General features: G+C 44.6%; 5 protein-coding genes across 5 annotated transcripts; 3 read left to right on the plus strand and 2 right to left on the minus strand.

Moving 5' to 3' along the window:
• Positions 1-294: 294 nt before the first annotated feature.
• Positions 295-1,945, plus strand: F5891DRAFT_985159 (uncharacterized protein; the record flags this gene model as incomplete). Its single annotated transcript, XM_041377549.1, has 7 exons — positions 295-333; positions 387-443; positions 578-698; positions 1,098-1,286; positions 1,349-1,544; positions 1,574-1,752; positions 1,776-1,945. The coding sequence occupies 7 exons, from the start codon at positions 295-297 to the stop codon at positions 1,943-1,945; spliced, it is 951 nt and encodes a 316-aa protein (XP_041219847.1).
• Positions 1,946-2,666: 721 nt separating this feature from the next.
• F5891DRAFT_985160 (uncharacterized protein) lies at positions 2,667-3,529 on the minus strand (the record flags this gene model as incomplete). Its single annotated transcript, XM_041377550.1, has 6 exons — positions 2,667-2,732; positions 2,864-2,891; positions 2,918-3,012; positions 3,064-3,237; positions 3,276-3,417; positions 3,441-3,529. 6 exons carry the CDS (start codon positions 3,527-3,529, stop codon positions 2,667-2,669), a joined length of 594 nt encoding a protein of 197 aa, XP_041219848.1.
• Positions 3,530-4,107: 578 nt separating this feature from the next.
• Positions 4,108-6,924, minus strand: F5891DRAFT_985161 (uncharacterized protein; the record flags this gene model as incomplete). Its single annotated transcript, XM_041377551.1, has 14 exons — positions 4,108-4,336; positions 4,451-4,557; positions 4,618-4,809; positions 4,865-5,020; positions 5,063-5,124; positions 5,178-5,793; positions 5,846-5,929; positions 5,980-6,096; positions 6,149-6,194; positions 6,271-6,312; positions 6,335-6,405; positions 6,564-6,613; positions 6,664-6,701; positions 6,749-6,924. The coding sequence occupies 14 exons, from the start codon at positions 6,922-6,924 to the stop codon at positions 4,108-4,110; spliced, it is 1,986 nt and encodes a 661-aa protein (XP_041219849.1).
• A 4,948-nt stretch (positions 6,925-11,872) lies between these two features.
• F5891DRAFT_985162 (uncharacterized protein) lies at positions 11,873-15,404 on the plus strand (the record flags this gene model as incomplete). The annotated part of the gene is made up of 16 exons (XM_041377552.1): positions 11,873-12,030; positions 12,092-12,214; positions 12,375-12,424; positions 12,467-12,643; positions 12,673-12,742; positions 12,958-13,085; positions 13,227-13,239; positions 13,270-13,452; positions 13,738-13,814; positions 13,908-13,968; positions 14,168-14,240; positions 14,291-14,403; positions 14,446-14,552; positions 14,781-14,881; positions 14,930-15,194; positions 15,241-15,404. The coding sequence occupies 16 exons, from the start codon at positions 11,873-11,875 to the stop codon at positions 15,402-15,404; spliced, it is 1,863 nt and encodes a 620-aa protein (XP_041219850.1).
• A 2,525-nt stretch (positions 15,405-17,929) lies between these two features.
• On the plus strand, positions 17,930-19,351 carry F5891DRAFT_1131003 (uncharacterized protein; the record flags this gene model as incomplete). Its single annotated transcript, XM_041364602.1, has 8 exons — positions 17,930-18,006; positions 18,067-18,210; positions 18,263-18,268; positions 18,423-18,611; positions 18,677-18,803; positions 18,864-18,992; positions 19,044-19,212; positions 19,245-19,351. 8 exons carry the CDS (start codon positions 17,930-17,932, stop codon positions 19,349-19,351), a joined length of 948 nt encoding a protein of 315 aa, XP_041219851.1.

Genomic DNA, 19,351 nt, shown 5'->3' on the forward strand with positions numbered 1-19,351 from the left:
GCTAGATAGTTTTGTCCTCCATAGAGTCTCACTCTACATAGGACAATAATTGGATTTTTTTTAAAAAAAAAAGAGAATATTAGTGCATGAACAATATCAATTAGAGCAAAAAGAGTGAATAAGTACACTGGCTGGATGCAATGTGATGTACATTGTGAGTGTAGATGGCCAAATTGAAAAAAATTGAAAATTCCGACGCAGTCCTACTGCCCATTATGGATGGATGTGTGACACTTACTCACTGACTCGCGCATCTATCAATCAGTACTCTGCCATCTACTTTGCTACTATATCATGGAATCTACCAATGCTCTGATCAACGACGACTCACTCGTAAGTTTTATATCGTCGAGTTGTACATCTTACTTAGATATTATCATAATCAGGTGCCCACGTTCCAACCAGATGCCCCAGGCCCGCTGATTGTCAGCGGTTCAGCGGTAGTATGTTATAAGTACATTACATTAATGAAACTAAATGGTTGCAGGGAGTGTGGAACAACGCAGTTGAAACAGCCCAATACTGAATCCAAAGTCATACTACTGCGCCGTCTACTCCTTTTCTGATAACCATCGAGGATAAGTGCTGGGTAACGCTGATGGCATTGAGGAGGGAAGAAGAGTTGCAGGAGACAATGAGATACCTGGAGAACACGTGGCAGGAGCTCACCGAAGTGAAGAGGCTGTTGGCGATTGGAAGTTAAGATCACATGGAGAGAGGCTGTCAATCTTGTAATAACATACCTTGTACCATATCACGGATGACCGCAAAGTCGAGTCCACCACAGGCGTCCACCTCGCTATCGGTGAGGCCACAAGCAGTAGACTCCTGGGGGATGGGATCCATGACCTCCACCATTTGTTTGGGAGAAAAAATGTAGAAAGCGGCCACAGGTCAGAGACATAAGATCATGATGAAGACACCGAGGCCAATAACAAACACGGAGCGATCGGGTTCTGCTTGCTCCTCCTAGTTGTTCGATTTCTGACCCAGTTGCTCCTGGATACCACAGGGCAAACTGTTTGGGCAGATCATGTTCCTGACGTCCTTTGCTGTGTCATGAGCGTATAATTGAGTACCTGCATCAGACTGTGCAGTTTCTGAAGAGGCTGGTAGTGCAACAAACAGATCAAGGCGAGATGGCACATTTGAAGCAGGGTTTGGGTTCGATGCTTCAACATCGCTTGGAATTTCAGGTTCTTGTCATCCGTGGAAATACCTGAGTACCTGCCTGCGTCAGACTGTGCAGTTTCTGAAGAGGCTGGTAGTGCAACAAACAGATCAAGGTGAGATGGCACATTTGAAGCAGGGTTTGGGTTCGATGCTTCAACATCGCTTGGGATTTCAGGTTCATGTCATCTGTGGAAATACCTGCAGGAGGATCAGCTTGTCCAGGCATTGAATTTGTTGGAGGATCACATGAAGATGTACAAATTGGGCACAAGAACGGCCGCAGCTGTTTTCATTTGCTTAACCCTTCAGCCCAACTGCAAGCACAAAGATTGGGGGAACAGAGGGTTCAAACCAAAAGAGATCCTTCGACAGTTCATCCCAAACAACACGCACGTAATAGACTAACAACCTCTGTGGTCATATCTTCTGTGGCAGAGTTGATGGACGATCCACTTGTAGACACTCTAGACATGGTCTATGAGAAATTTTGCTGGCCAGCGAAGAAGTTATCGAGAGGGAGAGTTCTGGAGGGTATGAAATTTGCTTACGAGGAGAAGGAGACAGACAGTATCACATGGGGTGTGTATCCTTGCGCAATGCAGGCTTACCACTGCCATCCCCATCCTCATCAATGATGATTGAGATCCATGATGCTGCCTTTTCTCCCATCCTTGTTGAGCACGTGCAGATTGGATTAGTAGAGACCGTGAAGGCTCAGGAGCGGGGGACAGGGGGGAGAGGTTGCCTTCCAGTTGTAGATCTGGGCCAATAACAGTCTAATTGGAAATTCTGCCAATCCATGCTGAGGAATGCCGCGTGCAGTTTTTCTTGGTGATCCTCCTCACTTGGATTCGAGACAATATTGTAGTCACCACCTAAAGACATGCCCAGTCCACCACCTGGGGAACAGGAAATTTCGGGAGATGTCTGGGTTTCTCAGGTCTGTGTTTCCATTGGTGTAAAATAGGACATTGCACTCGATTTTGACGAGTCCGCTCTTCATCTGAGGGATTAGAACATTCGCCAATACTCTCCATCAAGTTTGTCAAACTAGTGCGTGAATAGTGCGCAAATTGTAACATACCTCAGATGTGCAAGAGCATACATTTCATCTGTGGCAAAAGAAAGCCGGAGATAGAAAGGTTTCATCTTATTGAATATGTATATTCTCAGATTTCTTGAATGAAGAGCATCAAGAGAAGCATGAAATGAAGTTCTCAAACCAGATGCACTATTCTCAATGTACCCTGACATTATGGATATTTGTCCATCTAGAAGTGGAGTACGTGACAGGCCAACATGAGGCACAATATTTGAACGACAAGCTTCTCTGAGGCGACACTCGATGCCAGTCTGTGGCTAGTAGCGATACTTACTTCATCAGCCTCCACTTAGCATGAATAGAAGATCCATCACTGTCCAAGAAGGGGACAATGGATGGGACAACAGTTTTTTGACATTGGTTTGGTGCCTTGCGGGTGAGTCCTGTGAAGTCAACTTGACAAGTGTGCTGTCAAGGCTTGTGACTCAGAGGGAAGCAGCAGCCGCTGCTGCAAACACTGTGATTAAGAAGTTAGCATCATTTTAGGCAATACACAAATCAGGTAGATCAGAAAAATAAAAGGTCCAATAAAACTGAATAAAACTGGATAAAACTGGATAAAATTGGATAAAAAAAAATAATCCTTACTTTTTGTCTCTCCCACACTGATCCATGACTGCATAGATAATGTTCGGATCATACCTGTGTGCTAGACTGAAAATTCTAAAAGCTGCTATTGGGAGTAAGCCGTTGTTATTGATGAGAAGATTGCCAGATTTTATGTGTAGGATGTTATTCTGTGAACAGTTGCAAGATAAAATCGAGAGTGAGGAAAAAATAATTTGCACTTGGAAGAACAAGTAGGATGTATACACACCCAAGATCTCAATTATGCATGACTGGTTCATGGCCTTGATAACTTTGATCTTGTGCAAGGCAGTCACAGGTGAGCCCTCTTCTTGATAAAAATCATTTGGGCTACCAGTCGCTTGGTGAGGTGGTGGACTGCTTGATGGGCCTTTCTGAGTAAAATGATGATGAGCTGATGTAAATAGTTAACTTTGAAGAGGTAGGAGAGCATGATGGTACTTGCCAGCTCTGCGACGGCATCAACCTCATTATCTCCACCTTGCATGAAAAGCTCCTCCAGGTCTGCTACAGACTTGAGTAACTCTTGGAAAACACGATGCTCCCACTGTTTCCTTGAATGTGAGAGTAAACACACTGGACACAACTCCATAGGAGGACAAAGTACTCAGCCATGAAATTTTCTTCTGGAAAACTGTAGAATTGCCACCCTGTTCCAAAGGGCATGGGGGAATGCTCAAGCTCCTTCAGATGAAGACCATTGTTAGTCAGTTATTTTGGTGAGCATTTAAGACTCTACCTGGAACTTACATCAATTGTGTGTTGTGTGGAAGGCTGAGACCTTGCGCATCAGTAGAACTATAACATCATCCCAAACTGAACTTGAATCAGTAAGCACCAGATTATGACAGAATGCAAAAGACTGCTTACAAAGTATGTAGTGCTGCTGAAGATACAGCTAATGAGCAAGAAGATAGTAAATTTGTTCCTTGGGTTTTATCTAACATGAACCAAAAGAAGACGGTTTTGCTCCAACTTGAGCTTGACTGACTCATTCGAACAATTCCAGATTCTTCTGATCAATGGGTATTCCGGTAACCTTTGGTACCCCTAATCGGTGATCACATCATTCCTGCTTCTCGAACCTCCATTTCCAACTTTATGCAGTCATTGAAGCTTTATTCAGAGATCTCTCTGCTGCCAAACATTCATAGAGATTGGTGACGGTAAGACTCATGGTATCTGTAGTACAAAGTTAAGAACCGAGAAGGGGACCAGCGAACATCTGACTAGCAATACTGTGACTATGCGACTGGGAGAGTCGAGAAGAATGAAGCGAGTACATCCGAGACAAGTCTCAGAGACTTGGTGGAACAAAAGCCCCCACTGTTTGGGACGACAATGCATGAATCACTGATTGGCTGGGTTTCGATGGGCAAGATGTCCGTCATATTCCTAAATCTCTTCCCTGTCTCCTCTGTTGTGATTCTCGGAAGACCTGACTTGGGAGCGATAGGTAGGACATTGCTCCCCCTAAATGTAGAGCATGATCAATATGCTGAAACAACCACACTAAACATGCACTTTATGAAAGGGAGAGCCTTCACTCTTCCCGTGAATATTGGGAACCTGTCTGGATAGGCATACATATTGTCTAGGGCTGACATAATAATCTCGTTCATATCTTCTGGTCCACAATAGTCGATCACAAGTGCTTCTCTTTCTTTCAAGGTGATGACCATCAACTGGTAGAGCTAAATACCAATGCAGCATCTGTTTTTTGAGGAGAAAATGTGAAGGGCATACAAACTTACCAACATCATCAAATTGCCCACCGGTTTCTGGGCTAGACAGGTGAAATCTGAAAAGACTTCTTCGGGAAGGAAATCTGCTAGCCTCACACTGCATTTTCTATCTGCCAACTTGCTGTTTGGGTGAAAGAGTGACACCCAAAGGAGCTCTGAAAAAACATGTTCTCTGATGAGCTCAGAAATCATCTGGCGCACCTGAAAAACGAAAAAATTTGAGCTAGTGCCTCAACTGCGGTTTCGAGTCCTGTACATCATTGATGTTGTTCGAGTTGAAAAGACCCACGAAGTGAGTGATCCTCATCTCTACTGTATCGAAAGAGTCACAAAAGTTGGTGTATGGTGACATTGCACCTTTGATAACCTTCCTTAGTTCCCCCTTTGATTCATTAAATGCCTTGGCCAGTTGCTTGCATCAGTAAGGGGAAAGTGAAGGAAAGAGAGAGCACACATTCCTATGGAACTCCGGCCATCCAGCAGAAACAGTTACCCCGTTGGCAAATGTGATGACCACTGATGAAACCGTAAGATAGCATCAGGTAGCATATAGGATGCAAGGCACTGACCTGGTTGCTCCAGCATCTCCTTGTAAGTTGTGTAGGTTAGGTGAAGTGCGGTGAGAAAGCTATTGGTCACCCGGTGTCGTACTTCCACCTGATGAATTGTTGGGTTTTGGCGCTCTCCTACCCACAGGCCTCCAACAAATGAGGCCCTAGTGAGCATCATAATCCGCCACCAAAATGTCTTCTTCATTGCACAGGTGAGGCTCTCTCGTTGCTTTCTGTTCAAGGTGTCCCATACTCCACCCTTAGACTGTCTCCATTGCAAGTCAGGATGAAAAACCTCGAGGACTGGCTCCTTGGTGAGAACCCCATCTACTTCATCTAATTCATCCACTTGATCCAAAAAGGGCTGAGCTGTATCATCGATACCGCTGAGAGAAGTTATAGTGGACAATTCCCAGTAATTGTAGCCGCAATTGAGCTCTTGAAACTCCGTAGGTGTGAGGTCAAAAGCGGGAGCCAGGAGGACATCTGAGAGCATGTTGTCAAGAGCACTTGAATTGGCAGGAGGGAGCACATCGTACATGGGTTGTTGTACTGAGGTGACAATGGGAGGCAGATACCCATCTGGAAATGGAGCATAAGAGAATTGAACTGAAGCGTTCAACAGCTCTTGGAGCTAACAATGTATCAGTGAAGGACGTGCACGAGGACTTGAGCACAACACTCACAAGCCAAGTAGACATTGGGATACCTCTGGCATTAGCCCTACAGCATGTAGGGGTTATCACACTGATATAAGTGCTGCCAGTTGGCTAGATCTATTGTTTCAAAGACAGAATATTTGATGTGGTAAACAGCTCACCGTTGCTGTGAATAACTCATGAAGGTGGGTAGTATCCCTCTCGCCAGGAACAATCAGCCACCCAAGTTGCATAAGCTGACCAGTCCAAGGCCGGGCCTCCTGGAAGGATCTTTCACACTACAAATAAATACAATGAGATTAAATATTTGCATTTGAGAAGGAAACTCACATAGATAGGCGATACTTGGTTGTAATTAGCAAGGTACCATATGATCCTGTAGTGATGGAGACAAACAGATACTGAGGGGGAAAAAGGTAAAACAAAACCATGGTTGATGGATGGCGACAAACCTCCTCATGCTAGAGGAGAAGGTTGTCACATCAGCGGATCCACTGTACAAAGTCTTGTACTTACAGCAAGCTGAATGAGCTGAAGGATTTCACCCTAAGCGGGTACATATAACCATACTGGAGACATTGATTGGCCTGCAAGTACCAGGATGGGATAGGTAGGGAGGGAATTGATGGTAATAAACAATATTAACAAAGGCTGGTTATAAAGTAGCAAAGCCTGTCAAAAATTAGCAAAGGTCAAACATTAGAGATGATACAACAACTTGCTACTGATCTGTGGTGGACATAACTTCTTGGTATCGTGAGTTGGTGGCCGTTTGTGCTGGCTGCTGATCCCTGACTGATGGCCATCAATAATCTCCGGCCATATTATGTATTAGACATCCTTACCGTGGAGTTGTGCCCAGAAAATTACAAGGGTTCTGTTGCTGTAATACAATATCAATTTTCATAATTGAGAGCATGGCTCATGAACATGTCGTCTAGTGCCTCCGCGAGGGACTCCATGCTTGCATTCCTTCCTTGTTCAAAGAAGTTAAATTCCTCAATGCCAATGTCATGATCCTCTTCGTTGTGCTCATCCTGTTCATCATCGCTTGGATGGGCTATTTCTGTGAAGTTTTCTTCACCTTCAAAATCTTCATCTTCCATATAGGGAGTTGTTTGAGCGGCAGGTTGCCATGCCAAGCTATGACTGTCTAAGATCCCTACCCTATGTGGGTATACATGGCCTACCCCGAGGCCATAATGGAACCTCATGAGTGTATCACGATCAGCGAAGCTGGTGGAGTTACAATAATGATATAGATATGACCCGTATGGATAGAATTGCTCACCTGTTAACATAGTATTCTAGCCAGTCGTGTTTATCTCCAGAAAGGGGAGAAACCCCACCATTCAGATTACGCCGGCCTTGCGAAAAAGCCAGAATTATATGGCAGGCCCTCAGAACCGCTCCTGGATCCACAAAGCCGAAAGTGTTTGGATTTGTCAAAGGTAGGAAGCGAACTTGTCCCAAAGCATGTGTTTCCCATGAATGGTTTTGTACAAGTTTGTACCACCAGACAAATAGAAAGTCTATTCGGCAGGACTCATACATGTTACTTGAGTGCACAGCATTGATATGGTGGATACCAAGAACTCTCGCATAACAATATTTGTCATGGGCCCCATCATCATGCTGTAGCAGCATGATGTTACAATGGGGGGTCCTGGGGTTTATCACGTCTTGGGCCCTTCGAATGTCATATGTTGTATAATTAAACCTGACGAGGGCGTGGTGATAGATTCTGTTGCACTTAAAAAGAATTGAACTGTATTCCTGGTCGGGATGGGCAGAGTTCTGCACAGAAGATCCAAGGGTCCTTATGTGGTCTAGGATATGATCTTCCAATCGTGGAAGGAAGTCCTGAGTCATATGTTAGAATGACAATGATTCAGCCCCCGAAAGTTACCTTCATGGCAGGATCCCCTGCATGACTGTGGAGATAATGTCCCAACTTGTCGAAAGTTTTCTCACTTAGTCCAATATGATGGTGTAGCTGAGGGTCGATCACAGTTTCGTCAGCCTGCATGTGAGGAGTCCGTGTTGTTTGCTGTTGTTTGATATGACATAAGCAAATTTGATGGCATTCTATTTGAGTTAGCTGGTGTATGAAGTTTCTGCGATCAGTTCGGTGGTATCTGTCTTTCGATGTTTGGTGCTCTAGCTCTCCCTAATAGCAACTGAGCAGAGGAGCAGACAGGGAGAAAATCATAACTTACTGGCTCTGTACTATACGAGTCTGTTGTACCAAAACAACGAATGGAAGCAACATAATCGCCTAGCACGTGAAATTTGTACGTCCGAAAATTTAGCGACTTCTTCCTCCTCGATTGCCTTGGTGAATGTGGATCCTGCAACCGTTCCAAATTTGGCTTATGTTTCCCTTTAGAATTACCCCCTGCCCTCTTTTGAGCCACAGTCTCTTGCCAAACGCCATTCGCCATGCTGCCCTCCATGCGTCTAGTGACATCCTTTGCCTGCCGACAAGACCTTGCATCGACCTCACGGTCAAGTTCTTGTGTGTGGCATGCAGTGCATACCTTCGACTTGAAGTGACGGAATTTCTCACTGAGGTTGGTAGTTTGCTGGTTGAGAATCTCTAAGGTAAGGTCGGAATGCATACACAGTTTAGCAAGACCATGCCAATGCGCCATAATGAAAAGGAGATCAAGAAGAATTTTGTTGTGAGCATCAGGGAGGAGACCTTCGAAGACTGGAATAGAACACTTGTACAAAGTCAGTCCATGGACATATGAGAATTGTCTTTAAGGCGTACCTGTAAAAGGTCCTCAAAGTTGCATGCTGCCATGTTCAACATTTTGGAGGTGCTCACAGAGAACCACCTAATGGTTGCAGGACCAAACAGGGGAACCTGCCTGTACCTGTCAAAGATGGAGATGAGTCCCCCGGGCATCATCAAAACACATTCGGCACCTCCTATCAAGCTCGTGCACTAAGTCCTTGTTCAATGCAGTCAGAATTCTCAGTAGATGAATTAGAAGCATGCACCATACCCCAGGCTCAAACTCATGTAGGAAATCAACAACAAGCACTGCAAACACATTGAATCCAAATGCACTAAGATTGTTGGACAGCACATTCTTATCAAATATTAGTTCAGGCAATGAATGAGACTGATGACTATGCTCACTGAATTCGGCACCCAGGATTCAGGTTTGAGAAGCACCTCAACTGCCGTACTGTCAATACCATAATTTTTCTCATAAATAAGGTCACATGCAGTAGCAATGGGCTGACTTTTCGAGACGTTGGACAACACCAGTGTTAAACGTTGTTGCCGATCATGGCTCATCCCCAGATTTTGAAGCTGCGCAGTTGGTATGAGACAACACGGGCAAGGACAGCCTCCTAGCTGCTGAATAGTTGCAACAAGGACCCTGATTTGGTCTGCTGAGATGTCTTATAGATGATGATTATGAGTTACTTTTCAGGGTAATCCACAGAGTAGGTAAAGACTCTTTGATTAAACCTGCATTTGATTCTGTCACAGCAGAGAATTACCATCCCATGCTCATACACCTCTAAAAACTCTTCATCAGTAAGATATTCCATTGAGCTTGAAACAGTTCACGCTGGCAATGTGTTGTACATTCACAGCTGATCCCCTTGCCATTGGTATATGTCTCCACAAAATCTTTAAAGGCGTCCAGAAGCTGCCAAGGTGTGGGCTTCTGTTACGACTTGGATAGGTCAAGCCTCCTGATGCCAAATGGCAGGTCTCTAAGCGATCTTGCAAAGATGGAAGGACGGTAGTCTAGCCTTGGATGAAGCCCAAGGGATCCTCTGACAAGCTTGGTAAGTGCGGCGGCTTGTCAAGCTGTAGGGCTGATGGATATACAGCTAAGGTAGCGTCGGCTTGTCTTAGAAGTGCGGTCAAGACAGAGGGACTGAGGTCACTCTGAGAGGATGAACAAGTACTGGGATTGTACTAGTTTCTAGGGAATACCAAGTAGATCAAAGTAAGGAATACAATGATCTGTGTCTAGTCTATATAGGCATATGCTATAAGGTTCAGTATGAGCCTGTATCGTGAATCTATCTGAGTCAGAGATAAGATGAAGTGGGGCAAGCCTTGCTTGTCTGATAAGATGCATGAGGCACCTCTTCTATGTCAAGATACATACATGAGGCGCTCCAGCCTAAAGGTCCATCGACACATGTGAAGGCATGCGTTGGTCTAATTCTACATGAGGTGTACAGCCATCATGATGGGATTGGGAGGCCTTCCAGGCCATAGTGAAGTCATAGCGGTTCCAGACCGCTGTCAGTCAGGACCTAGGCTAGGTCTGGCAATGTTATTGTAACAGCTTCCACAAGAAGAAAATTAATTCAGGAGGACATTGTACCTTTTGAAAATATGTGATGTGGTTCCCCAAATGGCAGGATGGCCTACTGTGGTGGTATTTGGATTCATTTTCGAAATACATATACACTGGCCACAGCTTCGTGTTACCAAATGTTGTCAGTTGCGTGGCATCTGACCAAAACATCAATGCGATGACTACGCAGGGTAAATCACACCCCGGCTCTCCAGGAGACTCCAGGAGATCATGGTGGGCATCCATAAAGGCCAGTGAGGTGTAAAGCTCGCCTTGAATGCTGACCTCGTGGGGAAGATGGGGAGCACTCCATCGCAGTTGGTAAGGTTCATAATGGAAAAGCTCATCATCCTGAGCATTTGCAAGCTTTTCTTGGATGACGGAGGTGAGAGATTGATGGTAAAGTTCAGCTGTGATGTAAGGTCAAGGGCCTGGCTGAGCTGTAGTTCTGGAAAAAGGTACTTCAATGCTGACTTGCATTTTGTGCCAACCGGCATCCTCATCCTCCCATTCCTCCCCCTCATCATCGTAAACACTTGCACCTAGCTGTGAGTCAATTCTGCTCCATGGCGTACTCCAGACATCATCAGGATCAAAATCTGGATCGCTGATGATATCAATAAGTTCCTTGAAACTCTGCTGGGACTTCTGTGCACCTCCATGCCAGTACCAATGGCCCAGCTCAAAGGAGGATTGATTGGGGTAAGGGGAAAACAAAACATCGTTAGGCTCTGTGAGGGCATCTGACTCAGTTGAAGATATAGTCGGGATGGAACTGATGTCTTGGAGTGTTACAGCTTCTTCTGGGTCATGAGAAGGGGGGGTGGATGAAAAGAACTGACATATCAGCCCAAATATATTTCTAGCGGTACAGAAAGGGGGAGCTTGCGAAGATGCACAAGTACTGGTAGATGTGTCCGTTGCATTGGCTGGTGCATCAGGCTCTGGTGCTAGAGCAGTATATCCGGAGGGAAGGCTTGGGGGAGCTTGCGGAAGCACATCCTTGTATTGTCTATAATGGAGTGGCAATGAGACGTCAATGCATCAACTCCTCTGCTGCACCAGTGACAAGCCTTGTTCTGTGTCTATCTCGATAGGTGAGGCATCAAGATTGGTGTTTGATGATAATGTGGGTGCATTTTCTTGCAGCAGGTCAGCAGATGGAAAAGAGCTATTTGAGAGGTGGGCCTGCACGCTCAACAGCACTGTGCCAGGGCCAGAAATCTGTCTACCGAGGTTGTGGTTAACTTGTGACCGTTTCATAGAGCCTAGAAGATGCTTCGCTTTGGATAAAGTGGAGAACAATTGTTTCTTGCCCTTAGTGCAAGAGCCTTGATGCTTTGTATAGGCACTCTCCTGTGTGAACTCATGAGTACAGGTGCATCTGAAAGGGGTTGGAGTCGGCAATGAACTCGCACAATCCATGAGGGGGAGCTGAAGATGTGAGAATGTGGTTCAGTCCAATGTTGAAGGACAGGTGGAAAGACTGATGACTTTGATAGCATAACATAATATTGAGGGCACCAGTGATGGCTAGCCCAAATGGCGATCCCATCATAGTCTAGATTCCCACAGGCCAAAACCTCTGGCAGCAGGCTAAAGGTGGGGACATTTCATGGTGGCAAGATAAGCTGGGCAGATCATAATATTACTACATGTTGTGGTCTCATAAAAGCAGAGTAGATACTGTGTATTTGCTGCACTGGACCAGACAATGGAAGCCCCATCTTCACCTTCATCTACCATCACTGCCCCACCTGACTATCATGAAACTGCTTGGAGGTTAGCTAAATTGATTGCAGAGGCTATGACCTGTCACTTTGCCCTCCTACACTATGACAGCACCTCAAAATCCATGGTTGAATGGTGGTGGTGAGATGCACCCATATTCTCTGCAAATTTTGAGTTATGACGCTGCTCCACAAAAATGCAGGCCTATTGACGGTGATGGAAAGAAGATTTTGCCATTCAACCTAGAGATCCACCGCAAAGAATATGAATTGAAATACCCATGCTGTCTATGTGCCAATGGTAGTGGCAGGAGTGCATACATAGAGTGTGTGGTGTACTCGTGGTGGAATAAGGACACTGAGCAGTTCAATTGGACTGCAAGATGCGCATCTGATGAATGTGGTTATCGAGATTAGCATTCTTCACACTCAAGAGGATCACAACTGAAGAGTCAACATCACCTAGTAAAAATTGACACGTTGTAGGTTTACAACTCAGTGTGGTGCTATAGGCTCCAAACCAATATCTTTATGTTGTAGGTCGTCCAACACCTAGTCTGCTATACTTGCAGAACAAGTGCGTTCGACCCAAAAGGGGAAGCTAGTGCAGCAAAGGTCAAGCAATGAGCGCCAAAGGTGCTGCTTAGCAGCTGATGCGAAGCGTGGGAAAGCGGCAGGTGCACGCGTGGGAATGAAGCGGTGGCTGATAGCCGAAGGCATGGGAAAGTGTGGCTGCAGCGCAGATGGTTCGGATGGTAATAGAGATGATAGACAATAGAATTAGATGTAAAGCGAAATGGTAATGGACACGGTGTGGATGGTAAATGGATATGGATTGCCAATAGCTACTCACTGTAGGCTAAAGGGAGTTGCTACTGGAACATCCAGAAAACCAAGCTACTGAAGGATATGTACTACTAGTGTTTAAGTATTGCACTAAGCGCTGTCATGCGGAACTGAGCTGACGTGCTACCGAATAGGGTATGTAAAGCTATATGTAAATAAGGGTCTATGATGAAATAAAGGTGGTGCGATGCGGAAATGGTCTGATATATAAATATAATCATAGAATAATGTACCATTGGGTTGGTTGGATATGGACAGATGGTGCGAAACATCGGCTGATGAAGCGTGAGAAAGCACGGCTGTGCATGGGCGCAGGAATGCTGCGGCCATCGTGGGAAAGTAGCGGCCGATGTGCGTGGGTCGCAGGAAAGCTGCGCTTGGTGTAGTAAAGTAATAGGATGCTAAGAGATACTGCAAAATAGCCTCTATGAGGCTACAAGGACTTCCAGTCCTACAAAATACTTCAGGCTGCCGACTATATCCACCTTACAGTATCCTCGAAGAGGTATGAGCACTTGTCCTTCCTTTGCTGCAGTACTGGGTCTGAAATTATGAATGATGAAGAACAGCGAGTCTTGCCTATTCAGCTAGAGTGGACCTACAAGGAACGAAGTGAATTACTGAACAGACTTGATTCCTGTGTGGGAAATGGTATTACCAGCAGGGATTTCCAAATTCTGTTTAGCCAATGCAAAAAATGCAAGCGAGTCAGAGTGAGGTCAGTGATGAAGCACCACATCTGTTCGGGAGGTGTGAAAAAGCGAGAAGGTCGACTTGCATGATCATTGTTGCTCATTACTCAGTATTAGTTTAGTCTACATTCTATATGATCTACATAATGACATCTAGTACTTATTTATATCACTACGTGAAACTGTAGATTGCAAATTGGGGGCACCAACAACTCTTAGTCTCATATATGGTCAGGGATTTCAGCTGTTCATATACTATTTCGCCATATGCACTGTTCACATGTTGATGCCAATCATGCCATCATGCACAGCACTCAGAGGCCTCAGCCTGTAAATTCAATGTTCAATATTTTCAATGCCCGACGGACAATTAACAAGGCCATTGGATGTGTTGGCTGAATAGATGGAATGCACGTGATCCACATCATTACTAGGGCGAAGATATTAATATACTATCATACCATACTATGACTTCATTCAGATGCAGTGGTTGTGAATGGCCATCAGAAATGGCCATTCCTTTTACATAATATCCGGCACAAGTTAGTTGGTGTCAGTCAAGTACCTTTTCTAAACACTGCAATTGCCTGTTTTCTTTCAGAATCAATTCCTGCTTACACATAAATAGCACTCTCACAGTCAAGCTCGCTTGCCACACACCTTACTGTACATACAATATTTGCACCCCAACAAGATATGTCTTTCAGCAGAATCATTTGATTACTCAACTGCTTGCGCAAGCATTGTTCAATTTTCGAACGTCCTAGGCCATGAATTCTTAGATGCCTACATAGGACTCATAGCAAATCAGAAGGTCAGTGGGAATTTTTTGTAATCCTGATTCTGTTAAATCTTTTCATGTAGCTTCAGACTGAAGTATATGTTCTGTCATTCTTGCTCAAAAATCGATTTTATCCCGGCGATCTGTGGGAACTGGTTGGGGAGCGCAGCATAGAGGCGAAAGAAGAGGAAACATTGTGAAGACATCAGAGTGTATGTACTAATGGACATACCGGAAGGCACGCAGCTGTAGAACATGTTCTCTTAGAAGAGAGGAGGAAACAATGTCAGATAGAGGTGTCTTTGTACACCCAGGCTATTGAAGTCTTGGAGCAACATTGGTTGTGTGAGCTTGTTTTTGTCTGGGTGCAGATGTGCAGTCTGATGCTCTTGTTATTTGTAGCATGTCTTGGAGCTTGATCCAAACATCCCATCAGGCCTCCCTTGAGGCAAACAGTTGCTCCTACAAACTGTACACCTCTACCGTGCACACCCCTGGCCTGCTCGATAGCAGCACAAGGGATATGTGAAGTTTGGCTAATGAGCAATGATGCCCCCCTCAACTCAACTGCAGCATCTTTGATGGAAACATTATTGCCTCTACATATCCCTCTCTCTTTGGTACACGGTAATTCCACCTTGCAGGAAGAAAGACTGACGTCTGTCTGTTTGAATGTCAGTGCTTCAACAGTTGGCTTAGCTGCTCTGACCAACTGTTCACAGTGTATTGGCTCCTTATTGCTCCTGTCGAGTACATGGGTCACTGCCGATGTTCAAAAATCCTTTTATAAGTTATTCAAGCAGGAACTGACCATACAGGGGGAGTTAATGGTGACATCCCTGGCTACCAGACATAGCAATGCCTACCTGTGTAACCTTGAGTTGGATTTACTCATCTTGCAGGCCAAGAGACGCTGCGCCCATGCAGAGATAGCGCTATATACAATGGCCATCAGTAATCTTTATGGACACAACCTCTGCGATATTAGTGAGCACAACTGATCATGCTCCTTTTCATGCTAATGATACTGTAGGTTCGTCGACATCTTCGGATTCAAATATTGTCCGACCTCTGTGTAATGAAGTGCACTACCACAACGAGGATATCAACAGCAGCACAGAGGAGAGCTGTGAAGACTATGAAGATTACAAAGACTACAAAGATAACAAAGACCACGTAAAGCTTGACATTCAGTGATACTGGAATTTTTCATTGACATCTGCATATTTTTTTTTGAATGGGACTGTATTTTTTGACCTTCGTAAATTATTCTCACCTTTTTATTGACTGTTACTTCAGATTATCATTGACCGTGTATAGAAGTGTGTATCATTATTGCATTCTCACGAAATCCTGCACCATTTAGTCCTCATTTGGTTAATTGGTTCAAACCTGTCTTTATCTTGTGCTACTTCTATGCTGTTCCTCATTCTCTAGTATGTTTGTATCAAAGTGTATGTATTGGAGGACACTGAGTACCGTCCCCTTCTAAACTTAGCCTGTGAGGCCAACCTTCTATTTGGTTGTTGAAGATACTTGTAAAGTTCTCTGCACTCTGAAATGGTGTTTATCATTGTGACGCCAGCCTATGAATCAGAATCATAGCTGGTGCGCTCGAAGTTGTTCACATATATTTGTATGTGCACACCTTTGTGCCCACCAAAGCTGTACTCTGAAGTTTGCAATGCATTGGCACTCTATCTTACTTCTTGTCTGGCAGGCCTATCCTGCTCACTCCCACTATTTGTAGTTGAACATGGTCTGTGAGTTCTCCATCGCATTCTGAGATTATGACACCTAATACTATCCCATGATTCCCATCAGTATCATATTTGTTTACTTTACAAATGTCAAACTCCTGGTGGAATATAATGTGCTTCTTGTTTAAGCGACAATTTTGAGTGAGAAGTTGAACATGTCGTAGATTTTGACCGATGAGTATCCAAGCTCTCTGCAAAGGAGGCTCAAACCGCATTCCAGAAGGTCCTCCTTGAACTCGTGGAGACAAAAATCGGATTGTTTCTGAAGTGCCATGACCTCGCTGTGTATGAGCGCAGCTATGCAAGTGCTGCTGCCATTTGACCTCATTATCACCTTGGAAGTTGCACATTTTGCGTGTTAGGATACAACACTCAAGCTAATTCCACATAAGGCTTTGCCCTTTCCTTTCCCTTGCAAACAGCGGTACCTCACCCTAGCTCGCAGTAATTCTCTGTACATTCGAGCAGGTGCTGTTAATGCATGCATTGTAACACATCCTGAATCACTGCCTGCTTGTGGTTCTCCAAAATTTTTAATCTTATCACTCAGTTACAGCTCTGTAATTTCCAATTTTCAGGAAGCTATGAATGCACCATTTTCCAGGCATACAGCTTCAACCTTGTCTCTTTCACAAACTCATTCATTGGATCCTTTGATGGTCGGTCAACAGAGGAAGCTCCACTGGTATGTGGTGTTTTCTGTGTCTATTTTGAAGTCACTGTCCATGGACTAGTCTTAGTCATCTGGGTGTCCCAGATATATGTATGTCAGGGCGATCAGGACACATGTACTTCTGAGGGATAGCAGATAATGATGCCTTTCGTTGTGCAAATGGTGTAGTAGCATGCTGCCATCCATGTGCCACTATATCTGAGGATGAGGGCTCTCATGTCCATGGGACCCATTTTCCTTCCACCTCATGGTAAACCGTGTTTTACAAATCGTAGATCATGTACAATGTCCGCTAACTATTTGTGAACAGTGTACACTAGTAGTAATTGCAGTTGTGTTGCATCTCCTTGCTCAGATCAAGCCACTGCTGAATAGCCCTGAAAAGTGGGAATCTACTACAGTTCCTGCCTTTAGGTATTGTCCTCAACTTCGCCATCGTATTCGGCTGAGTAATACAATCAGGTTTTTTCAAGCGAACACATTTTTGACGTACTTGGAGTAGGAGAGGGAGAATCCCATGGGATTTGACGGGGAGAGCAAGTACTGACCCAATCTGGTGCGTATTCTTTCAACACTCTTGTCCGATAATTTTCCTCTAACAAATGAAGTCTGTACTTTTGGTACAGCCCTTCCAGCCTAGAGCAGTTCATTTCTGCCAACTGCAGTCACTCTTTGAGCTCAGTTGTGGAGCTCACATGGCTCTTTTTGTCATTAATCATTGGCAGAAGTGGGACCTCATTGTTCCTTTTGAGGGGCTGTTGGCATTAACATTGTCTACCAACTCGATTCTAAGGAAAGGCATTAGCATGTGCTGCCGCCAAGTGGGTCTATTAGGCTTACCACAGGTTCAAGCTGATACTATGTCCTTGCAGTTTGGAGGTCCAACATCCAGGCTGTGGCATATTGGGTGTTATCGAATCTATTCTCTGGTGAAGAGCTACAATGAGAAATTGAAAGTTTGAGGGAGCTATATATTGGGCGGCGATGTATCACATTTTTCTTTGACCATCTAAACTCAAGTTTAACACATGCTAGTACACAAAAAATGAGCGGCTGGCCATCATTTGGCTGTCATTCAAAGTTGCCATAAACAGTGGCAGTAAATGATGGCCATCACTCTAGGTAGCTATAAATAATGGCCACTTTTTGGCCATCATCAATTTTGCTGTCATTTGCCATGGCTTACTGCTTTAGCCACTAGTTGCCCTGTCATATTATGTAGTGCTGGGGATAAAAACTACTTCCAGTATTTGCAGATCCCTCGCTATTTTCCTCCTCTCCAGTCACTGATGACCATCCAAGAAACCACTTCCAGTGTCCCAAGTAAATGTGGCTCCTCAGCCCTCCAAATGGGACCTCACAAAAAGTGTAGGCTGTTCCAGATACTCGACCACAACTTTCATAGACTAATAAGGCTGTCTCCCAGCTCCTCATCCGATCCACTAGTGTCCCACGGACATCATTTTGGTCAAACAGTATTCGCCCTGTGTAACTACCCCGCGTTGCTCACCAATGGAATTTTGAGACTTGAACAAATCAAAGATATTCCGTTGGAAGATTTTCCTGCTGAGTGAAACATATTTATTCTGTATTCTTCGCCCATTGGCTGACGTACTTGACAGAGAGCGGTGAGAACATTGCGTCTTTGAGCAACTTTTAGACTCTTATCCCGGTCTTCTGGAGCGACTGAAAGATGGGTCTGAGGAGGAAATCCTTCACGTTGGAGAGCTGGTGCACCGTCCTCTGCGTGGATAGAGTTTATGCTTATGATTTACAGATCAGTAAGGGAGCCGCAGGCACCAGAGGCAATGATGCCAAAATGTTGAAGTCTGTGATACTTGACTGGATTTCCTCCAAAGGGGAAGGCATACGGCCTCCTTTACATAGAAATTCTAAGATTGACCGCAGTTTTAACCACGACCTTACAAGATCTCTTCTTTGTCCCGCTGGGTTGGACTGGAATGACCCTCAGTACGTTTCTGTTTGCTGGAATCTGTGTAGTCCTGAATCTTCTTTTGTACTTCTTTTTAATGTAGAACCAAAGAGAACCTCCAAAGCGGCGAGATGATGGTCTGTGAGGATCAATGGCCCGTTTCTTTGTATGCCCACCATATTTATGACCCTGAAGACCCATGGTGCAGGCTTCTTAGGAGCCACTTGCTAGTCTACATGAGTACGCACTTATTTTTCAGATATTTGATTTGTTATGAGGTATTCCGTCAGGCCTACAAGCACGTGTTCACATCTCCAAGTTCGGTTGACAGGGAGCCAAAGGCCACACAATCTGGAAACGCATGCCTCTACGGCATGAATTCTGTCACAATTGCCTCCCTAGCATATATTGCAATACAGGTCCATTAAGCATCAATTCTGTGGCAGCTCAGTTTTGACGTACAATTGAAGGTACAATTTGCCCTGAGCTTGTCCTTGGTGTTCTCTCGTACAGACACAACTACAGACTTGGAAACATTCTATCATAGCCTCCTCGACCTCTTAGAAGACCCTGAAGAATACAAGGAAATTGACGAGCTGCTAATCTGGTGGAATCAGTATTTTTTTCGCTCTTCACCATGTACCAAGGCTGATACATTGTCACTCACTCAGCCAAGTTTTCCCCACTTCTTCTGCAGCCAAGAGACCCATCAGTGCCAACAGCGCCTTATTCAAGATTCGACAAAAATGTTTGGCCCTCAAACAAGCTTCAAATCTAA

This window comes from Suillus fuscotomentosus (genome assembly GCF_016647785.1).
Source record: "Suillus fuscotomentosus strain FC203 chromosome Unknown F5891scaffold_82, whole genome shotgun sequence".
In the NCBI taxonomy this organism is placed as follows: domain Eukaryota; kingdom Fungi; phylum Basidiomycota; class Agaricomycetes; order Boletales; family Suillaceae; genus Suillus; species Suillus fuscotomentosus.